We start from the raw sequence: 23,870 nt of genomic DNA, 5'->3' as shown, positions 1-23,870 counted from the left end.
TCTTACGCCGCGGTCACTCAGAAGAAATAATATGCTGCGCCCAGGACAGACGCAAAAATGAGCTGGGAAAGCCATTTGATTGAATTCTAGTGTAAACGTGAAATAATTGCAATGCTCGGACCAACCGCTATAGAGTTAGAACCGGTGAATGCGGTTCACAGGTTTCATAGAAAGAGAATGGTGTGTGCCAAATCAGATTGGCACAGAACGGTAACAAAACATTTACAGTTACACACAGGTGTAGTAGTATGTAAACTCTACTGCATGCGTATATATATATATATAATTTAATGTAATATAGTAAAGAATTTAACTGTTCTGCGTGAGATTTATTTAAATTATTATAAAAAAAAAATAGAATTTCTTGGTAACACAGCACTGTAAAAATGTTTTCTCAGGTAACCTAAAATGTGTATAATTTAGTTACATCAAGGGTCAAATCAAATATAAATTGCACATTAAAGTGAAAAGCTTTGCTCAGCAAGAAAAACAATTAGAGGGAATATTGGTCATAACTGGGTTTGACTTCAAATCAGCGAGTCGTGATGTGATTACAAAATTCCCACTTTTCTTTATATGTAATTTCATTGTGTGATTTCTGTTGAAACTAATTGTGTCGCTTCACAGACGCTCCATTTGTAGATCACTCACCAGTTTTGTGTTAGTAAAGAATTCATTGTTAAGGTCATTGCACACTGAGTCCGAACATTTTGTCCGAAATTTTCGCACATTAAAAAATAAATACAACCTCACATTATGTCAATCACGTTTACACACTGCCTCCGAAATTTTCGTCCGTCATAAAAAAAATTTGGATCGGGTTCGTTGCAAGCATTTTGAGAGTTGTTTTGACCGTTCAGAGCCACCGTACAAGCGAACGCTAAAATCCAGAATGGTGATTGTCAAGTTCATCCACTTCGTGATGACTTCGATTCAAAATCATCCTCACTGCTTGAAGACTCAATTTAGTGCTGTTTTGCGAATTTTTTCGCAACTGATTAATTAATACGCATCGGACTCAGTGTGCAAGGTTTCTGTGCGTAACTAATTTTTAGGATTTCGAATACGAAAAAACGCATACGAAAATTTCGGACTCAGTGTGCAGAGACCTTTAAACTTGTATTTCTCTTTCAGATGTAGAAGTTGTTGATCAGTACGGGAATAAAACAGACTGTCTGAACGCTGAAATTGTGAAGACTATGAGTGTGTCTGCTGATGGTCTGGATAAATCAGCTCTGGCCATTGAATGGCAGGTACTGTATACACAACCGCAGACACAAACAGATGAGCAGTTTTTGATAGGGATGCGCTGATCCGATACTCATGTCGGTATCGGCTCCGATACTGCCGTTCTTTGTCGGATCGGGTATCGGTCAGACAAGACTGATCCAAATCTGATATTCTGTTTACTTCTCTTCTAAACATTCATTCATGGATTTGCGCTACGCCACTGTCTTCACACACAGACGAAACTTCAATTCAATTCAAATTTATTTGTAAAGCGCTTTTCACAATTCACATTGTTTCAAAGCAGCTTTACAGAAAATGCATGTGTGATCACAAGTGAATGTGTCCAAGTAATGTTAATTTCTTTACTTGGAGCATAAAGGCAGATAGAAAAGAATTAGCGTAGCTGCTGTTCATAATGTTTCAAGCTAAAAACTGTGACTTTTATCTGATCTAACTGGGAACAAGGGTGAGATTGAAATTCATTATGCAAATGCTTGGCTGAAGAGATGTGTCTTTAATCTAGATTTAAACAGAGCGAGTGTGTTTGAGCCCCGGACATTATCAGGAAGACTATTCCAGAGTTTGGGAGCCAGATGAGAAAATGATCTCCCTCCTTTAGTGGACTTAGATATCCTAGGTACTTCTAAAAGTCCAGAGTTTCGTGACCTTGAAAAGAGCGTGATTGATTGTAGGGCATAAGAAGATCCGTTAAATATACAGGAGTTAAACCATTTAGTGCCTTATAGGTCAATAGCAATATTTTGAAACCCATACGGAACTTAATAGGTAACCAGTGTAGAGATGATAAAATTGGGGTAATACGATCATATTTGTTTGACCTGATAAGAACTCTAGCAGCTGCATTTTGGACTAACTGTAGCTTGTTAATTAAAGATGCAGGACACCCAGCTAGCAGTGCATTACAGTAATCTAGTCGAAACTAGAGAAGTGTGACATAATAAACCTCTGTAAATAAATACAATTTAAATTCACATCGCTCACACTTTAATGCCATTTGAATGGAACATATACACTCCCTTCCAACTGGAATCATAGCGGAATGTCCACTTCGCAGGGCACTTACGATCGAATAGAACAAACGTCTGAAATGATTAGAGAAACATACAAAATGTGCAGAGCGCAAGGACTGGAATTGAGAACCACTGACGTCTGTGCGTCTCTCTCTACAAACAATGAAACTGTGTTTGGTTACTTCAAAAACAACAATTTTACCTCCTTGTTGCTGAGAAATGTATTGTAGCTATCAAGTATTTAAAGGGGTGGTTGACTGGGTTTTTTCTAGGCTTGATTGATTAGAAGACAGAATCGCGATTCATATATGAACAGATTTTTACGTGCACCTCTAGTTTTCTCGTCCTCTTCTCTAGCAGCGCAGCATGGCCTCGCCCCCTTTGCTGCGTGTTCCCGGGGGCGGGGTTTATCTGGGTTCGTGACGTAACGAACCTGGTAATAAGCTCGTTGTAGTCCCTACCAGTCGTTTTTGTAGGCATTAAACTGCCAGAATTTTAAAAGACGATATCTCCGTTTGCATTGAACTTTCAGCGCTGCAACTTTGCAGATATTGTTTATGCTCCAACAGCAACATTACACACTAACTAACGTTAAAAAAGTGAAATCGCAATCAACCACCCCTTTAAGCTATTTTATTGATAGAAGTCACAGGGCAGCGTTGACGACAAGTTTCTGTGCTCCTGAATGTTTCTGTGCGTGCGCAGCGCGATCTGCGATTTCTGTGTGTGTGCACTAATATAGAACGGTGATTAAACTGACTTGGAACTACCTGCGCATTATACGGTTTTAATGCACAGCTTCCAGCCAGTCAGGATCGAGTTTTCAGACAGAACATGGTATAAATCTATTTACACAACAGTTCTTTCTGGTTCTCGAGTCTGATTGGCTGATAGGTCTTTAAACCAATGAGATTCACCTCCATGGGAACAGTTTCGCCGTTTGCATCACTCGTATTTCTCACAGCGAGCATCATGGCCGACGACCAAATCCACTATAATTTTATAAATGGTACAGTTTTTGTCACGGAATGTAGTTTTAAGAGAATTTACTTGTTCAGACTTCAAATATGCGGTTTGTTAATAAAGATAACGTCTATTTGAAAATTTGCTTCGGCGTTTTCGGAGATGTGAGCTCCAGAGCATCAGCAGCCTCACCTTGGCCAGATCTTCTGGAATTTGCCGCTGACTCTAATGTCTCTATAGTGGCTAAACATGAGTCTTTGGTCTCGTTAATCTATTATTTGTTCATTCTGTGCACTGGATGGGCATAAGCGCTCTGTGCTGCTCAGTATTGGAGCTTTTCATATTATAATACTTGTTCTGTCCTATCTATCATGTTGTTGCCTCCTTAAAAAGCAGATTTTTTTTAGTCTTTTTTTTTCATTTGTTATTTTTCTTTATAAAATGGAGAGTTCCGGTCCTTGATTCTGTTTGGTTGAGCCACGTTCGAAGCTGTTGTAAATTACTCTACAAACATAAACCACTTTATTGCAACCGCAACTGTTTCTGAGGAACTACATTGTTTGGTGGAAGAATACTGTTTTTATTTATATCATTACACTTTATTTGCTCTGTTTTACTTTGTGAAACCTTACTACATATATGGAATAACCGTTTTATAAAAGCAATAAGCCCCCTGAAGCCGTGGTTTACACTGAATTTATAACAGCTAACTAATAACAGCTTCGTGTCGTGCCTAACAACGCCCCTTAGCTGTTATAAATTCACTGTAAACCACGGCTTCTTGGGGCTTATTGCTTTATTATAATGAAGTAGTCTGTATTTAGTAGATTGTTAAGGAGTGATTATCAGTTCCACACACAAAGGTATAGAAATTCTACACTGATTTAAAAGAAAAAAACTGCTTACAATATTAATTATTTTTGTTTCCAAGAAATGCCTTATAATGTATGGGCAGTAGTGTCCAGTAAGCCTTAGTTATGTATGTGTGTGCTACCGGTGAGATGGAGGAGCAGACTCTGTGACTATATCAGTACACAGAAGTATATGCGTTTATGTGTGTGCATCCAAGGCCACGAAGAGCTGTGGTTTTGCTGCAAGAACTTTAAAAGGACTTCTTGGTTGAGTTTACTGGAGTTCAAGGACATGAGGAGGCGATGCTTGCACCTGGGAGGATCCTGGAAGTTTTAGGGAAATTGTAGCTTATGCCAAGAAGATGACCTTACCTCTGTGATAAACAATAGGAGTATTCAAGTCTGACAAGTGCATTTCTGTTTCGGATATTCATATCATCATTCCCCCCGACTTCTGGAAGGCCGCAGCTGAGGATGAGAAACGCACAGCTGAAGACAAGAAGCACACAGCTGACCATTGTCTACCGTTGACTACCGATCTCATTTGGAGGTCTCCAGGCTGCAGCTATACACTTCTCGGGTTTGTTACGCAGATCTGGCAACCCTGTCATTGAGATCGGAGATCGTGCATTCAGGAGCACAGAAACTTGTTCTCATCGCTGCTCCGGGACTTTTATCAATTAAAATAGCTTCGATGCTGAATCGCTACATTATTATTCTCAGCAACAAGGAGGTAAAATCGATGTTTTTGAAGTAACTAAACTCACCGCTGCATTGTTTGTGGAGAGAGACGTGCAGATGCAGGTAACTTACACACGCAACTGTCATCTCTCTCTCTCTCTCGATTGATAATTAATTTGGTAACACTTTATTTTAATGTGTAGGCCTAGAACAGGCTATTTAATCACTGTGTCTGATTTGAAGTGGGAAGAATGGTAGAAATCGTAACAGACTGGTCATTTTTACGCCAAATATTGTGCTGCAAGCATCATTAACAGCTTTACCTTGTCAGTGCTGGCAAATGAGCATGGTATAAGCGGGATAAATTAAACGATTTTGAATTATTCCTTACTTACATTTTTGTTTATTTTAAAAATAAATGTAACCATTTGAAAGAAATTTTATTGATTGAAAAAACTGCCTACCAAGGCTTGATTTACAGTGTTTTAAGACTTTGAATAGGAACATATCACTGAGAAGTCTTCTGACCAAGGTGTAAGTAATTTAAAATGCTTATAATTTAGGCCAGACTCGACTTACTTTACTTAACATGAGAATAATAAATAATAAGGTTAAAGGTGTTACGATGAAAGTACACGGAGCAAAACAATATTTTACTACCACTGAATTGGATTATAAATTTGTTATTAAATCATAAATCTAGAAAGAAAAAGTAAAACGGACAACACAGAATTTTCAGATAAAATATTTAATAGGGCCTTTTTATTGTAATGTAGTGTTAACTGAGGGGTGTTACAGAGTATTTGTTAAATATAGCTAACAAAATATATATTGTGTGTTTGATTGGTCCAGACGCTACAGTAAACATCTTAAATTATGAAATTGTTTTAAGGTTTATGAATTCAGTTAAATAGACATGGGTTTTGGATTATTAAAATTAAATTAAATAATAAAAACAGAATTGAGAACAATTAAAATGGAAAACAGGGAATTTGGGAAAAATAAAAGAAAATTGGGGGGAAAAAACACATTTCATAGTTCCCTAAAAATTTTATTTTTTGTTAATTTATTTAATAAATTGTTTAATAGTATAAGTTTTGTGATGTCAATTAATTAGACATGTTTTTTAATTACTAAAATGTAATCCAAATGGAATCTAGAAAAAATTTAAACTGAAAACAGTACTGATTTAACTCTTTCCCCGCCAGCATTTTTCATTTATGAAAAATATCATTATGAAATATCTTATCGTAGGTTTCATAAAAAAATCATTATTTTGCGCAAAAAGGTGAGAAAATCACATTTTTATCAAAAACTACATCTGGATAATATTCAGTACGATTATCAAAGCATAAATCCAGTAAATCGCTTCCAACACAAGCTTGCACAGACATATACCACTTCCTGGATCAACATTTTACACCGTAACATTATGCAGTTTTCATTTATATGCTGTCTATTGCTGATGATCGCATTATTTTTCATATGCATCTGTTTACATAAGAGATCGCTAGTTTCTCCGTCCTGTACAAGTGTGTTTTTGTTCGGGAGGTTTTGTACTCGTTCAGAAGATGCGTAATAGCGCCCCCTAGTGTATAACAGTGAAAACACGAAAAGCCGTAAAAACTCGTCTTTGGCGGGGAAGCGTTTTCTTGTAAAAGAGGAGATAACTCGTCAAATCGCGGGGAAAGAGTTAATAGGGCCCTGCCAATAGTGTTTATCTTGTAGTAAAAAAAAAAAGGGGGTATAAATTGCAAGGTGTGTACACCTTCAAACCACACAGTGTGTGTATTTATATGTATGGCTTTTCACAGGCCAGTAGTGGACTGTTGTCTGTATGCGGGGTCCGCTTCGTGGGAGGATCTCTTGGCCCGAGGGAGTTGTGCTTTAAGTATCAAGACATGAAGGAGTTTGTGCGAATCGAAGTCACTGCGGGACCACCGGTACAGATAAAGCTACTGAAGGAGCCGGAGATGGTATGCCATACATTCACAACCCGAGCACTGAGCTTCATGGTGGGTGAGAAGAGTTTGACTAAAGCTGGTCTCTTTAGCCTCTCCAGGTCGTGAATGGCCAGGGCTTGGACGCTCCGCTGGTCGTGCTGCTGTGTGACGAATGGGGAAATCCTTCACCAGACCAGCAGATTGCAATCGTGATGAAGACTCTGTCGCCACAGTTGAAGGTACATTTGAGGGAGGAGAGGTCTGTGGATTTATAATGGCAAAAAAAAGACTGCTTAAAGTACTTTTTAGAAAAAACTTACACTATGCAACATAAGTGAGAACAACCACGTGCAATGTCACTAAAATGTCATAAGATTCGAAATTTGATCGCTTCTCAATAATCAAGTTATTACAAAGTTGACAAGTAGAGTGTTTAACTATTATGATCGATCAAAAACAAATAATTGCATGAAAATGAAACATATTTCTTAGTTGTGCTCGTCTGCATCATGGCTTCACATGGGAAAAAGATTGCAATTGGAATTTAAAATTCCAAAAAACTGAGTTCCTATTGTGTGTTCTGTAAATCTAAACATTTTTTTTTTTTTGTAATTTTACTTAAGAACTAATATCCTACTGTTCAACTGAAGTATTGCTATTATTAATCGTTTTTTGTTTTTCTCTGTTAGATAAAGTCCTCGGTATCATCTCTGTCTGTAGATTCAGAAGGAAAAGCTTACTTCATATTAAAAGCTATAAGTGGTCCAAAGTAAGTACAGACTTAACCCTTTAAAGCCTACTGTATTATCATTGATACAATTTCTAAGGCCTCTAAATGGTGCAGCTGATAAACCTGTTGCACACAATCTACTGTCATGCCTTCTGTCGTCTGATTGATGCTTTTATAAAGTAAGTCCTTTTAGTATAATTGTACAAATGTCCACTTTCAGCCCGTGCTTCACGTGTTTTTTTTGTGTGATGTCTTTACTGATTTTTATTAGGGATGCACTGAAATTTCGGGCCAACGAAAACTATCGGCCAAAAAAAAAAGGCATTTTCGGTTTTTGGCCGAAAGAGAAAAATGTCCGAAAATATATGGCAAAGCAAAGTCCGCTCAAATAACGCGCCAACAGGAAATTTCTATGTAGTATACTTGTTCCTGTTTGCAGTAGAGCTGCTGTAGCATGGCAACGCTGGTAAAATGATGCTCCCCTCTCGTGACGCAATGCTCTGCTCATATGCTCTGATAATAATAGCTTTTATTAGCATTTAGAATTAATAATACATTATTTGGATAACTAGATAAAAAAGTTTGTCAAGACAAACTTTAGGTTGGCTTGAGAAAGCCTAGCTTGAAAGTTTAAAGCAGTTGTAAAAGCCTGAAGTTTGAAAATTTAGATAGATTAGATAGATGTTGATAACATGATTCTAGCATGATTAGCCTGTTACTAGCATATTGCTGGCATGATTATCAAGTTACTAGCATGTCGCTTACATGTTTGTAGCATGTTGTTAGCAATATTAGCATATGATTAGCATGTTGCTAGCATGACTAGCATGTCATTAGCATGATTAGCAAGTGACTAGCATGTTGCTAGCATGATTTGCAAATTACTAGCATGTTTCTAGCATGGTTAGCATGCTTCTAGCATGTTGCTAACATGATTAGCAAGTGACTAGCATGTCGCTAGCATGATTAACAAGTTACTAGCATGTCGCTAGCATATGTAAGTCAAAGTAAAAAAAAGTTATATCTGATTATGTTGCATAGAATTGAATGAAAATAATATATTGATATGTATTATTAATATATTTTCTGTCCAATTTTATTGTTTGACTTTCAATTAAAGTGTGGTTATTTTATTGTCTTGTATTTTTTAAATTCAGTATCTTTAAAATTATTAAGTTATTCTAACAAAGTTTATTTAATATTATTTAACAAAATAATAAAAAACCATTAAAAATCATTTTCGTTTTTTCAGCCAAGTGCATCCAGAATTTCCGGCCCAGAATTTTCATTTTGGTGCATCCCTAATTTTGATAAAGTAAATAACTTTGATATTGTTATTAATATTTCAAGATGAACACTTACTGGACTGAAACAACTTAGGTTTACTTAATTATCAAGACATCATTTTTAGAAAAATCACGTTCAAATGTGAGTATCAAATACGATCATCAGGCTTTTGAGGAACGTTTATTAGTTCATCTCCTTTAATCATCATTGTATTGCATTGCATTATATATTTTGAAACTACAGAGCTTTGATCATAAAACTAAGCAAATATGATAACAGGTCTTACTAAGACATATTATTTGGAGATATGACAACTGATATTTATATAATTTTATGTAAGTAGTCTGTTATACTGTTATAAAGATCTTATTGGTTTACATCACAAGCTTTCAGGATTTCATCTTACGTTTTAGCAATAAATATCAGCATCTGCACCAAATTGCACATTTGTGACCCTGGACCCCAAAACCAGTCATTAGGGTCAATTTTTTGAAATTGAGATTTATGCATAATCTGAAAGCTGAATAAATAAGCTTTCTGTTGATGTATGGTTTGTATGATAGGACAATATTTGGCCGAGATGCAACTGTTTGAAAATCTGGAATCTGAGGGTGCAAATAAATCTAAATATTGAGAAAATCATCTTTAAAGTTGTTCAAATGAAGTTCTTAGCAATGCATATTACTAATCAAAAATTACGTTTTGATATATTTACGGTAGGAAATTTACAAAATGTCTTCATGGAACATGATCTTTACTTAATATCCTAATGATTTTTGGCATAAAAGAAAAATCAATAATTTTGACCCATACAATGTATTGTTGGCTATTGCTACAAATATCCCCCAGCGACTTAAGACTGCTTTTGTGCTCCAGGGTCACATTTTTTGCTCAGTTTCAACCTCTGAGTAAAAGGTGTTTTTTTCCCCCCTGCCATATTCTCACTATATCAATACATGAGCCATAACAGCCTGATGTATGAGATATGATTCTTAACAAAAACACTCTGTCTTTCATTATCTGTCTCTTTCTCTCAATTTCTCTTTCTTTTGTAGAGGGGAGCATCAGTTGGAGTTTCGGGGGTCTTTTAGCAGGAACGGGATTCCTGGGCCTGTAGTAAAACTAAATGTGATTCCTGATCCCAATAAACCCGTTGAACTCTCTATCGAATATGACAGCGCTGCCACCTTATGTGCAGGGGACATTTTCCCAGGTGTGTGTGGAAGCATAAAAGCATAGTACAAGCCTATATCATATTGTAATATTAGTATAGAATAGAGTGCATATCATATTTTCTGGTGTCTGTAGTGTTTACTGTGGTAGTGATGTCTGAGGAAGGCACGCCGGTGAGAACCGTTTGCCCGGCAAACCTCTCGATGCTGCTGTGGAAGGGTACGGCATCAGGCTCATATCCACCCTCTACCGTGAGTCACCCGATCTGCTCTTTATTGTGACACATTACTCAAACCACAAGAGTGAGTCTCTCAAAATCTGTCGAGATTAATTTCTGAGCCCATGAACCAGGAACTAATATAATACAAAAAATATATAATACTAACTCCACTGAAGTAGTAGCAATAAAAGTATGCACCTTATTTACTCCCCCCTAAGTTGCTAAATATCAAAATATTATTTTATTATTTAGATCACATTTGTGTAAACTTCTCAAGTTCATCATCATTTGTATAAGCAAATAATCAGAAAACCTTTGGAACTTCACTGCAGTAAAAACTTCAATTCTGTAAGTTGAAACAGCATGAGAATATGATGCATTTGTGCCGGATTGCTGCCATAATCCGTGCGCGCGTGCGTGTGTGTGTATATATATATATATATATATATATGTGTGTGTGTGTGTATATGTGTGTGTGTTTATATAACGAAGTTTTGAACCACTCAGATTAAGGAAACCATTTTTAAAACAAAAATAAAATCAGTCAAAAATGGCCAAAAAGCTTGGTGCCGGGGGAAGGGGAAAAAATGCTGAGCGCACCTTAAAAGAGCATGAAACCTATATTTAGAACCATTACAATCAAAATAAAATATTTTCCACATTACTATGTAGCAAATTCATATATAATGTACTTATTACATTATGTTGTAAAAAAATAAATAAATAAAGCAACAAGTATTTTTGGTCAAACAAATTGCAGTTTTGATAAGACTTGAATTATATGGCAGTTGTGATATGGTGTAGAAGGAGAATACATCATGTGAAACAGGATTTTGAAGCATGTTTTGTGTTTTAACTTAGGCCTCGACTCTGAAGTGTAGTAAACGCAAACACACAGAGAAGGACGACTGCTTCTGCTTCAGGTAATAGAGACAATAGAGCAAAATACCTCTGAAATAAAAACATCAAAGTATTTTATATCTTTCATTTCTTAAAAACTGTAAAGCAGTTTTGAATTTGAAAAGCCTTTGTCTGCCAATGCTGCTGATTCTCTCAGAAATGTCTTGCATTTCCGCTGTTTAAACATGAGCCATAGAAAAATCAAGGAATTATATATATATATATATATATACTGTATATATTAGATTTGTTATTATATATAATTCCTTGATTTATTATTTTAAATATATTTATTTATTTTGAATAAATGTATTAATAAATATTAATAAACGTATTAATAAATGTATTATTTTTAATACAAATTTATTATTTTGGGACGTTATTTTTGGTTTTGACCCATGTGTTTTTGTTTCAATCGAATGCGGATGTCTTTTTCAGGGATAAGCAGATTCCAGAGCTTGCAGGGCAGTATGTTGTCCAGTTTGTTTTGGCTTTGGACAAAACCAAACATCTGTGGAGCAAGCAGGTGAAAACACACACAAAATTATTTTGTCCAATTTATTGTATGTGGTGCTTTTATTTCCTGTTGCTTACTTTAGGATTCATATTTGTGTTTCCGTTTTAGATTCTACTAAATGTCGTTCCCAATAAAGCTGTGAAATTAGCCCCCGAGACTCCACCTTTAACTCCTGTTGTGTCCAATAGTAACATTCGGGCCAATCGCACACTGCTAGACAGCTTGAATCTGAAGATCATGGTGAGTTTCAGTCGCTGCTAGAGATGGAGATGATGGTTGCATGTTTACAGTCAACAGAGTTAACTTTGGGCTTCATGCGGTGCTTAACACCACCTGTATCTTTTTTTTTTTATATCTGCTGATTTATTTGCAGCATTCATGCAATGTATTTCTGCACAATGCACTTTTTTCCTGTAATTTCTGAATTCTCAATAACATTTAGATCAAATACTTTGTTTCTTACTTTGCAGGACCAATACAGTAACGCTGCTGGTGAGGGTTTAGATGGAAAAGTGATTGTTACAGTTAAAGGCACAGGAGATGTGGTGCTTCCTTTGTTTGAGAATGGAGAAACAAGTGTGTCATACAGCCTCACTAACGGGCAGACTCTCATTACTGTGAGTGTTTGCTTTCTTTTGTTTGTGTCAGTGTTATTTTAGTATTATTCATATACTATTATAGGATTTAGTTATATTTTGAATTAGCTTTTATATTTTATTATTTAGATTTTTACCTTAATTTTAAATATGGTAATTTTATGTGCTTTTGTTTTTTTTTATTAGTTTTCTTTTCTAAAAATAAAGCTAAATAAAAAAAATAATATAAATATTTTTAAAAAGAAAAATGACAAGCATATAAAATTACTAAAACTACAACTACATAAAATAAATTAAAGCTAAATAGAAATATTTTATTCAAATAATGAAAATTATATTTAGTAGTTTTAGTTAACAGTAACAACACTGTTATTGTTGTCAATGTTGATAAATTCAACTTTAGTTCAGCTTCCTTGGGTAATTTGAGGAAATATAAATAAAATATGGTTTAAAACACTGATTTGTTAAAAAAAAACGTTCATATTAAATTTATTATTGTGATAATTTGTTTATAATATTATGCACGATATTATCGGAATGTAAGCATATAAAATTACTAAAACTACAACTAAATAAAATAAATTAAAGCTAAATAGAAATATTTTATTCAAATAATGAAAATTATATTTAGTAGTTTTAGTTAACAGTAACAACACTGTTATTGTTGTCAATGTTGATAAATTCAACTTTAGTTCAGCTTCCTTGGGTAATTTGAGGAAATATAAATAAAATATGGTTTAAAACATTGATTTGTTAAAAAAAACGTTCATATTAAATGTATTATTGTGATAATTTGTTTATAATATTATGCACGATATTATCGGAACGTTATCGAAATCGGCCGATAATGGCTTAAAATGCAAATATCGGCATCGAATGAAAAATGATGCCGATATGCCTTACCGATAAGATGAGTGACTCACATGTGCTCAGGGTGTGATAGCGATAAGATCACGCCAGCTGTGTGCGCATTTTTGAAGCAAACATAATGCCCATCTAGGTATAGCTTACATGAATAAAAATCACAAACAAGACACTTGTAAATTAAATAATTGATATATATATATATACAGATTTATTCATGTGTAATATGTTTTTTCTTTTAAACGGATTATGAAAACTTAAATACAAGGAGCTCTAAAAGATTTTCAGAATTTGTACAACTCTTTTGCTATAGACAATCTACAAATGTTAAATATTCAAATAAAATGTTAAGGAATGCTTTATAGTTATTTTCAAAGCTTTCAGTGTCCTCTCATTATAAAAGAACCTTATTGTTTATTTAATTCTCAAAATGAAGTTTTTGTTAAAAACTAACCAAACTGAAAAATAATTTGTTTATAATCTCTGTCCATGAGAGACTTGTTGTTTCCAAACAAAAGAAAACATATCGGTATTGGCCAAAATGAGTTGAAAAATATCGGATATCGGCAAAATCCAATATCATGCATCTGTAAATATTATAATTTTTACAACAACAGGACAGAGAAACTCTTAATTTTTATTTTGCATGTTATAGCTCACATACTGAAGTTATAGACCCCTTTTTTCAATTATGTGCGGCATTCAGCAGTTGCACATACACACAAATGTAAGCTTTTCAGATGTATACACATGTATACAGAATACACAACTGCAGAGAAACACGGTTCCAGTTTCAGAGAGATTTGTGCAAGTTAACTGAAAAAAAAAATGACAAAATGGACTGGTACAAAAAAAAGGTGTCATAAACAGTAGAGCATTGCACTAGCAGTCAATGAGTTAAAAATGCATGAAGATACAAAAAGCTTAAAATATAAAAAAAAGAAACTCTTAATTTTTATTTTGCATGTTATAGCTCACATACTGAAGTTATAGACCCCTTTTTTCAATTATGTGCGGCATTCAGCAGTTGCACATACACACAAATGTAAGCTTTTCAGATGTATACACATGTATACAGAATACACAACTGCAGAGAAACACGGTTCCAGTTTCAGAGAGATTTGTGCAAGTTAACTGAAAAAAAAAATGACAAAATGGACTGGTACAAAAAAAAGGTGTCATAAACAGTAGAGCATTGCACTAGCAGTCAATGAGTTAAAAATGCATGAAGATACAAAAAGCTTAAAATATAAAAAAAATGCATGAAGATAAAACCATCTTTCAAATGCATAAATATGTAAAATTCTTTCTTTTTTTTTATGCATGCTCTTTCTATGGGTTCACCAAAACTGCATTCAGGAACTCCAGTTTAAATGAAGAACTTGTTATTGTGGGTAAATGGGAGTTATTGTTTGTGTCCCGTAGGATTTGGCACTTTTGGAGAACAGTCCCGGTGTAGATGGAGCCGAGTACATCCTTCAGTTCAATCCTGAGATTCGGCAGACTAGTGTTACCATCGCTGCATACAGCCTGCCTTTCAGATTCTGCAACGGTTAGTAGGCAGACACACACAAACCAATATCAGTTACTTATTGACTGTCACAGTTAACCAATCAAATTCAGTCCATATTATAATAAAATTAGAATAAAATCTATACTAAATAAGATAAGAAAGCAACTAAATCCATGTCAAAATCAAATGCAGTGTATCATATGTGAAAAGCAATATTTGTTTAATATGTAGTGGAATTATCACAGTTCTATATAGAAAGTAGAAAATATAAGTCTATCCAGCTTTATTTGCATACATACAGTATACGCACATAAAGTGATATGTGCTATATAGCAAATCTAAACTGCTTGATTGTTTATATCATGGCAAAACGTCAACTGTTTTATCATCCAGCTCTAATCTGCTAAATGCGACTATAAGTCATGAAGATATTAAGATGTTATAAACAAACAGTGCATATTGTGGAAAGCGCTATACAAATAAAGTGTAAGACTTGACTTGATTTGAATTTTGGACCAGTGAGATTTCACTGTGTGGCATGCATTATATCGTGAAGTCCAGTGATTGTATTTTCAAGTTGGGCACCTATGAATGTCACTATAGGATCATAATTTTGCGAAACTACAGCAAAGGAAATGTTCACACAAAAATTATCATTTGCTGAAAATGTGCTCACCCTCAGTCCATCCAAGATGTAGATGAGTTTGTTTCTTCATCAGATTTGTAGAAATGTAGCTATAAGGTTATTGCACATACTGTACTTTAATTGCACAATGGGAGAACATTAACTGTTCATGTGGTAGATTGCCTGGGGAAAGAAACTAACTCACGAGAATGAACGAGTGAAACTCCCGCGGCGAATAGAACGGCTTACAGTTAATGAAAAGCGCTTCTAGTTCGGAACAGCACATCTTCTTTAACGCAGTTTGTTTCTTCATCAGATTTGGAGAAATGTAGCATTGCATCAGTTGCTCACCAGTGGATCCTCTGCAGTGAATGGGTGCCGTCAGAATGAGAGTGCAAACAGCGGAAACATCACAATAATCCACAAGTAATCCACACCACTCCAGTCCATCAGTTAACATCTTGTGAAGAGAAAAGCTGTGTGTTTGTAAGAAACAAATCCATCATTAAGATATTTTAACTTGAAACCAAATGCGAGTCTATCCATAATATTGCTTTCTCCAGTGAAAAAGTCATCTGGTCTGAATCAGCAGAGAAATGTGCACAGATCAAGCACTGTTTAATAGCCAAAAAAGCTCTAAAAAAATATGTGGGTGGATTTTGATGTGAGAGACAACAGGAGATGAACTATTTCACTGCAGGAAGTGTTATTATGGATTATGGGTATTTTGGATAGAAGCAATGGTTTAAAATTAAAACGCCTTGATGGATTTATTTCTCACAAACATGCAGCTTTTCGCTTCACAAGACGTTAACTGATGGACTGGAGTGGTGTGGATTATTGTGATGTTTTTATCAGCTGTTTGGACTCTCATTCTGACGGCACCCATTCACTGCAGAGCATCCAGTGCTGAGCAAGTGATGCAATGCTACATTTCTCCAAATCTGATGAAGAAACAAACTACATCTTTGACGGACTGTAGAATTTCGTTTTTGGGTGACTATTCCTTTAAACGCTTACTAAATACTAAGTGTCTTAATTTGTCAAACTAATATGATATTTATTGTTATTTAGGGAGTGTAATGGGGGTGTACAGCAATCATTTTTTTAATCATATTTTCATATTTTTTGATATTTTGATCTCTTTCAGATGCAGAACATCAGAAAGTCATTGTGACTCTCAGTAAGAAGAAAGATCGCCTTTCCCAAACCGTTTTGATGTACCGGGAAGTCTTTGAAACCAGTAAACAACTGAAATCTGAACTTGAATGTAGGCACTGCGTATTTTATTTTAGTTAGTTAAATGTGTGTTTATTTGTTATTCATTTATTTTTGCTCAAGATCATGTCTGACTTATATTTGCTTGTGTCTACAGGTCAGCTGCAAGATGCGACTCACAAACTAAATGAGTTCAAAGCAGAGCTCCAAAAAAGTGGTTTCAACATCTCCGAACTAACCATGGTGAGTCTATTGCTGTTTGCTCTTTGTAGAAGCATGCATTTAATTTCAGCAATCACATATGTTTTTGTCTCTGTTTGTGTATCTGTCCAGGTATCAGCAATAGACAAAGTTATAAATGGCAAGAAAGCAATTTTGACCAAAATGGAGAATCAGCCTCGGCGTAAATGCAGCATTCCTGACCCTTTCAAAGGCAGCCCAAAGGTTCTGGGAAAGGTGTGCCATTGATTTTTGTATGTATTCGTGTTTGCATCAGGTGATCCAGTCACAAGTCAGCAGGGTGAAAGGAGTCTTGGAAATGCATTGCATCCCGATCAGTACTTGAAGAAAAGTTTCATGCTTATTGAAAGGCCAACACTGGCCTGTTAACATGTGTTATGCATATGATGGAGTGCTATCAGAGTGACCTATAGAGGAGGTTCAGTGTTTAATGACACATTTATTCAGAGAGATTAAACTAGCTGTTGTGAATGGAAAGCCATTTCTGCCTCCTAAGTACAAATATCATGCTTTGGAAAAGCAGAATTATGACATAAAAAGTCAAAATAATGACATACGTCATTACGACAAAAAGTGGAATATTAAGTCACAATTATGTCATAAAATATTGATATTATGACATACGTTGAAATTGACATAAAATGTCATTATTATGACAAAAAGTCGAAATAATGACATACTAAGTCATTATGACATAAGTCAATAATTATGGCATACTAAAAGTTGAAATTGACATAAAATGTGATAATTATGACATAAAAAGTCAAAGTTATGACATAAGTAAAAACTGACAAAATGTCATAATTATAACTAACTCATAATTATGACAAGAAGTTTAAATTGACATAAAAGATCGAAATTATGACAAGTCATTATGACATAAGTCAAAGTCATGACAAAGTTGGAATTTACATAAAAGTCATAATTATCAAAAGTCATTGACAAAAACTCAGTTTTATTTATGACATAAGTAAAAAATTATGACATAAATCCTTATGACAAAAGTCAAAACTGATATATAATGTCAATTATGACATTAATCATAATGTCATAATTGACCAAGCTGAAATAATGACAAAAGTAGAAACTATGAAGTAAAACAGCAAAACAAAAAGTAAAATCTAGTATAAAGTAAATTATATCATAATTTTGAATTTTTGATTTACCAAATCATATTTTTTTCCCGAAATGTGGAGGAAATGGTCTCCTATACGTGGGTGACGATGAAGCATGGTTTTCAAGCACTTTATTCCGTTGCTCCAAGCTCTTTATTTAAAGGCATACAATCTTGAACCCAATGCAGTTTAAGAGTCACTGAACAAGGAATAAAACAACAAAATTATTTGAATATCTTAAATGCATATGACATTTGTTACCCATGTAAAACTTGTAATGAATGTTGTGTTATTAAAAATGGCATGCATCTATCTTGCAGAACATCACATTCATGATGCATAATCCTGTTGGATTTATTAACCAAATAATGAAATCTAAAAATACGGTAATCTATGAAAGTTGCATGGAGCGAATTAAGCATATAACACAAATATAGAGTTTTGTGCTTAAGGTTTATAGGCAAACTGGGAATGAAGGGGACGTTTATCCAGAAAGGTTGAGAAGCGCTGTGAGAATCAGAGGACTCTTTCGAAGATATTAGTTGATGTTGATGATTTTGTGTGTGATGATTTGCAGGTGGGTCATCTGGCACAGGTGGAGGATGATGATGCAGCGAAGGTGATCTCTTGGCATATTCTGGGTGACATGGACTGTGTGGTTACTGAAACTACATCTGCTGCCAAGAGAATCTATGATGATACGCAAGGACGACAACAAGTCATTCCCCTCGAGACGGTCTTCTGGAGACCAAATGACAGGTACTCATGCATGCTGTCGCACATAGCCTTTATTAATATTTTGAATTCGTTTTTATTTTTTCATATTTTTATTTTAATAAAGGTATTAGTAATTTTTATTTTTTAATGTCTATAAAAAATGTTGTTTTAGTTATTTTAGTACATCAGGTTACACAAAAACACAATCTATTGTATCAGGTTGTTATGTTAAAGCACTAAATATAACGTAGAAGAGAAGAAAATAGTGAAATTACAAGAGAAGATCTACCCAAGTTTCCGGCATGCGTCACCAGAGAGATGTCTGTCACGTCACCGGAAGTTATGATGTTTTAATTAAAAAAAATGATGAGGTCAAAAAACAGAAACATTTGCTTGGATAAATTCACTCACAATACGATCTGTAACATGCATGAAAATAAATAGGGTGAATTTTCATTTCCTGCCAAAATTATGTAACTGCACGTTTGCTGAATGCCTATGATATATGTGATATTTGTGTCTTAAGTCGCTGGGGTATATTTCTAGCAATAGCCAAAAATACATTGTATGGGTCAAAATTATTGATTTTTCTTTTATGCCAAAAATCGTTAGGATATTAAGTAAAGATCATGTTCCATGAAGACATTTTGTAAATTTCCTACTGTAAATATATCAAAACTTAATTTTTGATTAGTAATATGCATTGAAATAGCTGACTTCTGCTCTCAGAATGAATTGTTTTGCACGTTTGTTCAGTTTCATATGTAGTGACACTTTTTACAGTTACTTTTTTTTCTGAGAGTAGCCTTAAAGGGATAGTTCATCCGAAAATTTAAATCCTGTCATCATTTACTCACCTAAGCCTGTATGAATTTCTTTCTTCTGTTGAGCACAAAAGAAGTCATTGTGAAGAACGCTGGCAAGCAAATAGTTGCTGGTAGCCATTGACTTTTGTAGTAGGGGGATAAAATACTTGGAAGTCAATGGCTACCAGCAACTGTCTGGTTGCCAGCGTTCTTCACAATATCATCTGGTGTGTTGTGTCATGCTGTCATGTTTTCCTAGCTGCACGTGTCAGAGTTAGACGTGATCACACTGAAGGAATTAACCCTTTAACTGAGTATGTTTATTTTGTCGCAGCTGTATGCTTTTTTCTATGCATGTTTTTTCATGTGTCTTAGGCCTCTGCCTCACATCAGGAATGGCATGCTTCTCTTCCAACCCATTGGTAATCCTGTGTTTGTCAAAGATATACTCATTTTTCCTGAGCACGTAGAAAGCTGCAATAAAGGTAAGCCAAGAGCACAAAATCTCCCAGAAAGTATTTGTGTATTTAATATCTCTGTTGTGCTTCGGTTGTCAGTTGACACCCAGAATGATTTCTCATTCACGAGTTATTATTAGTTGTTATAGCCTATTTAACTCAATATATTATTCTTTTCTTTTTAAATTATGAAAATGGTTTAATTTACTAACTAATGTAACAATTTAAAACTCAATTCTGTTATTTATAATACAGGGATTCCGCGGTTCCTTAAAAAGTCTTAAATTTAGTTGTATCAAATTTAAGGCCATACAAAGTCTAAATTGTAAAAGAAATGATTTCAGGTGGTCTTAAATTTGGGAACGGTAAGACAAGAATTGAGATACGGCTTAATGTGACGATTAAACTTCAAAAGGCTATGATTTGATTAAATAAACACGAGCGCTGCATGTTTCAGAGTCCAGTGCTGCGCTGCTTTGTTTACTGCTGTTACCAGGAATCAGTTATATTTCTGCCGTTCCGAAAGCGCCTCCTGCTAAACAAGAAAAAAACACTAAGTACATCATTTTTTTGCAGTGTGATTGTTTAAATTAATATAATTGAAACTTTTGACTCATCCCTTTTCTTAAATATGGTTTAATGGCTGAAATGTGAAGTTTACCATTTTATAAAACTTTTTGTTTTTGTGAAAACCTGTAAATCATGATTTTTACAGTCATTTTACAGTTTAGTATGTTACCATAGACATTGCTCTACCCTGCTCATATGGTATTACTTTTATTTGTGCAGGGTGTTAAAAAGGTCTTAAAAAGTCTTAAATTATTTCTGCCGTTCCGAAAGCGCCTCCTGCTGGCAGAGAATGAATTTGCATTTTTCAATAAGTCTGTCTGCTGTTTCTGTTCAGACCAGTGCGAAAATCGACCCATTTTACGCCGCAAACACATGCCAATGTATTATAAAAATCTAAACAATTAAGACACTTAAGATCTTTTTATATGTTGTTTAATTAATATAATAATTGATTGATAATACACTGCAAAAATGCTTTTCTTACTTAGAATTTTTAACAAAATTTTGTTAGTTTTTGCTTAAAACAAGGAAAAATATCTGCCAATGGGGCAAGAAAAATTATCTTGTTTTGCCTATGAATTAAGATTATTTTTATTATCCCATTGGCAGATATTTTTTCTTGTTTTAAGCAAAAACTAACATTTTCTTAAATATGGTTTAATGGCTGAAATGTGAAGTTTACCATTTTATAAAACTTTTTGTTTTTGTGAAAACCTGTATCTGAACTGTAAATCATGATTTTTACAGTCATTTTACAGTTTAGTATGTTACCATAGACATTGCTCTACTCCGCTCATATGGTATTAATTTTATTTGTGCAGGTGTTAAAAGGGTCTTAAAGTCTTACATTTGATTTAAAAAATCCTGCAGGTACCCTGTAATAAATTCTTTGGCGTTTACAGCTGTCATATCCCGCCATACGCAATTGATGCCCCTGCTGCACTTCCAAAACTATTCCATCCATTTTATTTATCAAACATTTATCATTCCCATTTGACGGAAAATACTCAGAGCATGAATTACCTGTTTGAATGAGTATTTGGAGTTTGAGAGCAACACTTACGGAGTAGCTTCACATGCATTGTGAAATAAACTGTTGCATGCCGTCACCTTTATTTATATAGCACTTTATACAATACAGAAGGCTATGATTTGATTAAATAAACACGAGCGCTGCATGTTTCAGAGTCCAGTGCTGCGCTGCTTTGTTTACTGCTGTTACCAGGAATCAGTTATATTTCTGCCGTTCCGAAAGCGCCTCCTGCTGGCAGAGAATGAATTTGCATTTTTCAATAAGTCTGTCTGCTGTTTCTGTTCAGACCAGTGCGAAAATCGACCCATTTTACGCCGCAAACACATGCCAATGTATTATAAAAATCTAAACAATTAAGACACTTAAGATCTTTTTATATGTTGTTTAATTAATATAATAATTGATTGATAATACACTGCAAAAATGCTTTTCTTACTTAGAATTTTTAACAAAATTTTGTTAGTTTTTGCTTAAAACAAGGAAAAATATCTGCCAATGGGGCAAGAAAAATTATCTTGTTTTGCCTATGAATTAAGATTATTTTTATTATCCCATTGGCAGATATTTTTTCTTGTTTTAAGCAAAAACTAACAAAAATTCGATTTTTTTTCTTCAGAAAACGAGACTTATTATTATGTCATTTTGCTTCTTAAGTAAATGCATCCTGATTCAATTGTGAAATAAACTGTTGCATGCCGTCACCTTTATTTATATAGCACTTTATACAATACAGATTGTGTCAAAGCAGCTTTACAGTGTTAGACAGGAAAATAGTGTATCAATAATGCAAACCAAATTCAATTCTGCTGTAAAGCAGCTCTAAAAAGAGGACAATAGTAAACTGTAAACAGCATGTAAAACGATAACTAGAGCAGATGCATTACTTGCTGATGAGTCTCGATCTTATTATATTATTAATGTAGATGTGTATTAAGTGCATTAACTATTGGAATATAATTACAGTATTTGTTGATTAAGCTTTAGCATCTGTGCAAAAGTATTTAGACTACTGTTTTTCATACAATAGAAACCATATAGTTACATTTTTACCTTGGTATTGAGGCGCTATATGTGTGGTTTTAACTGTTGTTATCATGATCTAAATGTAGGCTACTATGAAAAACCAATGGTTAATGTTAATAAAACTCAAACAGTCAGAATAATTCAGTTTCACCATATAAAAATGAGGTTGTTACAAATTTTACAGATGTTACTGTTTTTGATCATTCAAAAAATTTAAAATTATTAATATTGCAGCCTGCACTGCAAACTGTGCTGAAGATAGGAGTCATTGAATTCAGGCAACACAAACCTGTTTCATGTTTTGAAACAATATCACTCATTAGAACATGCAGAAACTAAGAAATTCATTTTTGTATTAAGATATTTATTTTGTTAAGGAAAAATGACTGGAAAAGTGTAAAGAATTCAAAAATGTGAAGTGTTTGTCATGTTCTGACCATAAAGAACAGTTTAAAACCACAATCAACCGTCTGGTTTCTACAACTTGCTCTTAGGAGCAAAGATCTGCCTTTAAATTCGAAAGAAATAAAGATTTGAAATTTATCGTGATAATTATCGATATCGACTGATATGAAAAATTTTATCATGATGATTTTTTGAGCATATCGCCCAGCCCTATCCACAAGTAATCCACATGTCGCCAGTCCATCAATTAACATCTTGTGAAATGAAAAGCTGCATGTTTGTAAGAAACAAATCCATCATGAAGAGGCTTTACACTTCAGACCATTGCTTCCGACGTCATGGAATGATGTAATATAATGATGGAATGGAAGTATCCTGGCAGAGGCGACATTGGCAGTATTCAAATGTGTGTGTGTGTGTGTGTGTGTGTGTGTGTGTGCGCGTGCGTGTTTGTGTGCGTGTCTGTGTTTGTGTGCATATGTGTCTGTGTGCGTGTGCGTGTGTGTGTGTCTGTGTCTGTGTGTGTGTTTTTTGGATTAAAAAATCATCTTGCATGAATCATGCATGAAACATTTTGCAGCCTGCGGATGTTGGCAGTGCATTATTTTATGAGTATGATCAGGGCAAACATTCAAACTACAAGGGGGACTGACGTGTTCTGACTCTTTTTCAGTTTTTGCAAGTCTTCTTGGAGACACCATACTAATTGATGACTTGGATTCTGCTAATCATTATCGTCGGGGGGTAAGACACTGAGTGTATGTGTTTGTGATGAAGAATTTTCAAGTATTTACAGCAAACATGCATATAAACGTGTATGTTTGGTAGGTGGTTCAGAATAAGATGCAGTGCCCCACGCTCTTAACGCGTCAGGGCGAGCGGATACGCAGCAACGGGAAGTTCGGAGGACTGCAGAACAAGGCTCCATCCATTGAGAAACTTCGAGGACAAGTGTTTGGAGCGCCATTACCCAAAGAGTACAACCGCACACAGCATCAGATGGGTAACAAACATACTGCATCTCTTGGTGCAATGGAAGGTTTTTACTCTATGAATGATCTGAGATACTTTATGTAACTAGTAACTAATCTCTCTCCTTTTAAGATTAACAGTTTAGATTAACAATTTAAAAATGTCAATAAATATATATATATATATATA

The 23,870-nt window shown here is 34.6% G+C and overlaps 1 protein-coding gene across 2 annotated transcripts in view; it reads left to right on the top strand.

Annotated features, from left to right (window-relative positions):
• The window catches only part of LOC107675396 (structural maintenance of chromosomes flexible hinge domain-containing protein 1-like), a 59,131-nt gene that overhangs the window by 30,919 nt on the left and 4,342 nt on the right, over window positions 1-23,870 (top strand). For both annotated transcript variants that reach the window (XM_016469706.1, XM_016469707.1), the window contains 18 exons: window positions 1,135-1,253; window positions 6,571-6,732; window positions 6,810-6,938; window positions 7,389-7,468; window positions 9,772-9,929; window positions 10,025-10,140; window positions 10,971-11,032; window positions 11,448-11,535; window positions 11,635-11,766; window positions 11,997-12,143; window positions 14,412-14,538; window positions 16,275-16,394; window positions 16,500-16,585; window positions 16,676-16,798; window positions 18,275-18,456; window positions 19,596-19,705; window positions 23,383-23,453; window positions 23,538-23,712. In XM_016469706.1, the coding sequence (XP_016325192.1) occupies window positions 1,135-1,253; window positions 6,571-6,732; window positions 6,810-6,938; window positions 7,389-7,468; window positions 9,772-9,929; window positions 10,025-10,140; window positions 10,971-11,032; window positions 11,448-11,535; window positions 11,635-11,766; window positions 11,997-12,143; window positions 14,412-14,538; window positions 16,275-16,394; window positions 16,500-16,585; window positions 16,676-16,798; window positions 18,275-18,456; window positions 19,596-19,705; window positions 23,383-23,453; window positions 23,538-23,712 (2,187 nt within the window). The remainder of the gene's footprint in view (window positions 1-1,134; window positions 1,254-6,570; window positions 6,733-6,809; window positions 6,939-7,388; window positions 7,469-9,771; window positions 9,930-10,024; window positions 10,141-10,970; window positions 11,033-11,447; window positions 11,536-11,634; window positions 11,767-11,996; window positions 12,144-14,411; window positions 14,539-16,274; window positions 16,395-16,499; window positions 16,586-16,675; window positions 16,799-18,274; window positions 18,457-19,595; window positions 19,706-23,382; window positions 23,454-23,537; window positions 23,713-23,870) is intronic.

Source organism: Sinocyclocheilus anshuiensis, unplaced genomic scaffold (genome assembly GCF_001515605.1).
Source record: "Sinocyclocheilus anshuiensis isolate Anshui unplaced genomic scaffold, SAMN03320099.WGS_v1.1 scaffold1081, whole genome shotgun sequence".
In the NCBI taxonomy this organism is placed as follows: domain Eukaryota; kingdom Metazoa; phylum Chordata; class Actinopteri; order Cypriniformes; family Cyprinidae; genus Sinocyclocheilus; species Sinocyclocheilus anshuiensis.
Note: the sequence above shows the minus strand (reverse complement) of the source record. Positions and strands in the feature narration are given on the sequence as shown.